Raw genomic sequence first — 4,252 nt, 5'->3', positions numbered from 1 at the left:
GGATTTCCAGCTGTGGGTAAAACACCCAGAGAGCAGTTTGGGGGAAAAACCCAGCTCCGTGAAGCACACCACGATCACCACAATTCCTGGTTTAGGGTTGGTCAGGGTGGTGTTAAGATGAAATAGAGTTGAAAAATCCATCAGTTCTTACTGAAAACAGAATTTCACTGGTTTTCCAATTTTTTCTTTTTTTAAAAAATTGCTCTTTATTTTGGCAGGAAGCTTGCTTGTTTTCAGTGATAGATTTTTCTCTGTTTTCTTCAGCTCTGTGAAGAAAAAAGAAAACATTGCCATTTGCATACCTCTACTCCAACACCCTGTTTCAAGGCACGAGCCGTTGGGTGCCTGGACATGGGACTGGACACCAAGACTCCCGGTCCTTTTTGTGGTTTTCCCACTGCCACGAGAGACTCCTTTCGGGCACATCACTCAGCATCACGGTATTCCAGGTATCCTTATCCCAGGATCCCATCTGACTAACATTAGGTAACAGCGTATTTGAACACAACCAATGGGAGAACAAATTAGATAATTGCCACTGCATATGCAAAGAGCTAAGCTGACATTACATCAAGGGAGATGCTAATTGCAGCTGATTAATCCTATAGCAAGTGCCAGAAAAAATATACATACAAAAGTGACACTCACTCCTCAGCTATTAATTCCCATGGCATGCCTCATGTCCAAGAGAGCTTGGCTGCATATAAAAGCTTTTAGCCCCAGCACTGTCCTCAGAACTTGGACTCTCTGCTCAGCCTGTCCGTCACCGGGTTGCAGGGTGAGTTGGATTCTCTCAGCTGTCTTGGATTCCTCTTTTTTTTTTTTCCATAGAAACAGCAAAAAAAAAAGAAGTCAGTGGGGTTTTTTTCTTTTTCCCAGACTGTCCATCCCCCAGCGTTTGGCCATCTCTGCCACAGGATGCACTTCTGTAAAGGCAACAGCGATCAGGACTTGTGCCACGATGGCTCGGTCTGTGGCGAGAAGGGCTGGACATGGCACGGTTCCACGGGGTGCTGCCACGAAAGTCCTGTGGGTGCCATGGACCTACCACCTTGCCACGACCCCGGCAGCATCAGCCGCGACATTGAGGGGTCCTGCCAGAGTGAGCCGCAAGGCTGCCAGCCCTTGGAGCCATGCCCACCCCTGAGCTGCTGCCCGCCACAGCAAAGCTGCAATTTCGGCAAGCCCCGGCGGCGGGTGGAGGTGAGCCATGTGCAGCCCGTCTGCCCTCCACCCGTGAAAATCCATCGCCGGCCACTGCAGCAGTACCGCCCACCCCTGCACTGCGAGCAGCCGGATTGCTGCAAGCCCCGGAGGCGAGTGGAGCAGTGTCCCGTGGAGGATGCCTGTCCCCCCGTGATACTGCATCCCCGGCCGCTGCAGCATCACTGCCCCTGCATCCCATGCTGCCGCCCACCCGTCCAGCACTGCTGCCCGGTCGCTGTGCCCCTGCCGTTGCATCCCAGCCAGCACCAGCAAAAGCAGGTCGTTCTCTTGCCACCCTGCCTGCAGAAGAAATGAGCACAGGGCCAGCGAGGCACTGAGACCCGTCCCTGACACGTGCCCACACTCTGCTCAGCACGGGGGATGCTTCGCTCCTTACCCAAACCGCCGATGCTCCCACCTCTGCTTTCAGCGCGATGCAACGCCACCGTGGCTGACGGCTCGTTGCGGCTCTTTGCACACTGCATTCAGGGTCTGCAGTCCCCTGCCTGGCCCCAGCACTGACACTTTAAATTCCCAGGGTCCTCCCCTACCAGGGAATAGGCTTTAACCATCCAAACCCCACTTTGCTCTTCCTCAAGGTAGAGCAGCCATTTCTACCCTCTTCTGAGAAGTTCAGCAGCCTGGGGATGGAGAAACCAGATGGAAAGAGCCTGAGCACGGACAGGGAAACCATCTGCCTTGGATTCAGGTTCTCCCATGGGACTGTGATTTCAAGGTTGTTTGAAAACAGAGACAGGACTCTACTGGAAAAAAAGTACACACTGTGATGGCAGGATCATCAAGGACTCCTGCAATTTTATTTTCTCCCTGTGTATTCATGAATAAAGTTGAAAAAAATTAGTTGACACTTGGTTCCTTCTTTTTTACCCCCAAAAATATCACCAACATTACAATGAGATGTTAAAAGTCATTAAAATCCTCACGAGGAAACTTCCAAACTTAAAAACAAAATTAGAGTTCACACATGAGGATTTCAGCTCCGGCTGCAACGGTTTCACCAGACTGATCCCATCTGCCTGCTGTAAAACCCTCTCCACTGTGGTTACCCACCAATGGATGGACTTCAATACCATCCATCAGCGAGTGATCTAGGTACAGTTTGCTCTATAATGTGTGCCATCACCTTCATTAGCTAGATAGTAACACTGCACCGGGAGGCCATCCATCATATCAATGTTAATCATGATAATAAGCGCGTGCCCCAGCACGTGAGGTGTGTCTGTGCATGCCGCGAATGCCTTTTCACTCGGTGCAGGCCAGGCTCTCACCCTGCAGCTCCCCACCGCCTGGTTCTTGCAGGCACACTGGTAACGTGCCATTTCTCTCTCGCTTTGCCAGAAAAGCCTTTCACTAGGTGCATTAAAACATATATTGTTATTTCTTTGTTTTGCCTAAGCATAGCCCCAGTGTGTCCTCACAGCCGCTAGCAATCACCAAGGCAAACCAGAAAGAAAAAAGAAATTCATTCTTGTTTTCTTAATGCAAAAAACCACAACAATTTGGTTTTCTCACATCTAATTTTAACCAAACTAAAAATCACTTACATATGAATTTTAACTTCAGAAATCCCTGTTTTCTTCCCAGACTTTTCCCACTGAAGCCAGTTCCCAGGCACCGTCCCAGCGTGGTGCCCGAAGGTCTGACTCAAAGCCCACAGACCAAGGGCCAGCTTAGCCCTCACGCTGGCACTTCCAGGTCGGCTTTGGTCCATCTTTTCTTCTGAGCTGCTGTTCACCAGCCACGCCAGCCCTCCCATCCCAGTTAGTCCATCCCAGCCACAGGACCATTTCTCCAGCCTGCCCATGTCCCATCCTCCAGCAATTTCAGCTGCTCACTCCAATTTGGTGCCACCTGTAGATGTCCAGCCCATTATCCAGGGCATTAATGAAGATGTTAAACAGCACCAACACCCATATCAGCCAGTTTTTCACCCACCATGTAATTTACCCATCCAGTTCATACCCCCACCAATTTAACTACAAGGCTGCTGTAGGATACTGTGCCGAAAGCCTTGCAAAAGTTGAGGTAGCACCATCCATCGCACTCCATCACTCACAGAGCCATCACCAAAACCCATCAGCATGATCTGCTTTTGGTGACTCTGAGCTGGCTCTTCCCAATCACCTGTTTGTCCTTCAGGCACCTGGAAATGATCCTCATGGGTAGCAGAAGGGGAAGGCCGGGACATTAGCACTGTGCCCATCACGGCTCCTGACTCATAGGTCACCCGTCAGCCTCCACTCAGTGTTTCGGTCCTCTGGAGATGGTGAATAACTACGTTATCACCCACCTCACATAGCCAATGTGTGGCTTAAACGATGTGAGTCCTTTATGTGCTCCACTCGGTAAGTACATTATAATTAAGAGATGTTTATCACGAATCATGAGTCAAGCAGAACATGCCAAGTGCTGGGAACAGCATCCAAATGGAGAAGATGTTTTGTCAATAAATAATTTAGTCCTCGTTCCTGCAGCGTGTTTCATTTACGAGGGTAAGACTTGGAACCATATAAAAGGCCTCTGTCCCTTTGCCTCTCACAATCTGCTCCCCTGGTCACCATCTGCCTTCCCTTGTGAATTGGGTAAGACACATCCCGGAGCAGCGGGGTTCATTTCTAGATGGGTTTCTGGAGGTGACAGACCTGGCACGCTTGCACTGTCCTTCAGACCATGCTCTACACGCAAGGGCTAGAGGATGATGGGCTAAGCCAAGAAAGAAGCTATTGGTGAACTTGGGTATGGGATTTCCAGCAATGCCACTATATGCTGCAGTGCCTTGTGGTTGTTTCTGTTCTTGGAGGGCAAAAAAATCAAAGGTAAGGTCAGAAAGACGGTTTGGACGTAATCTGACCAGTATTGGGCAGCTGCAAGAATTTTCTTTAGATCCATGCTTTCAGGATAAGCAAGGTTGACCTGTGCATGTCTCACTAAAGCAGCTTTATGGGAAATTAAATGAAAACAGAGGAGATGGAAATGCAAGCCTATCCGACTGTGTGTTTTTCAGGTTTTTCCCTACAACTCAAAC

General features: G+C 49.6%; 1 protein-coding gene across 1 annotated transcript; it reads left to right on the top strand.

The window, feature by feature from the left end:
* Window positions 1-918: 918 nt before the first annotated feature.
* Window positions 919-1,521, top strand: LOC104632454 (uncharacterized). Its single transcript, XM_010298315.2, has one exon. The coding sequence runs from the start codon at window positions 919-921 to the stop codon at window positions 1,519-1,521; it is 603 nt and encodes a 200-aa protein (XP_010296617.2).
* Window positions 1,522-4,252: the final 2,731 nt, after the last annotated feature.

This window comes from Balearica regulorum, chromosome 28 (genome assembly GCF_011004875.1).
Source record: "Balearica regulorum gibbericeps isolate bBalReg1 chromosome 28, bBalReg1.pri, whole genome shotgun sequence".
Lineage (NCBI taxonomy): Eukaryota > Metazoa > Chordata > Aves > Gruiformes > Gruidae > Balearica > Balearica regulorum.
Note: the sequence above shows the minus strand (reverse complement) of the source record. Positions and strands in the feature narration are given on the sequence as shown.

What these genes read in the sequence shown, in the direction of transcription:
- LOC104632454 (XM_010298315.2), top strand. Translation starts at nt 919, where the DNA reads ATGCACTTCTGTAAAGGCAACAGCGATCAGGACTTGTGCCACGATGGC.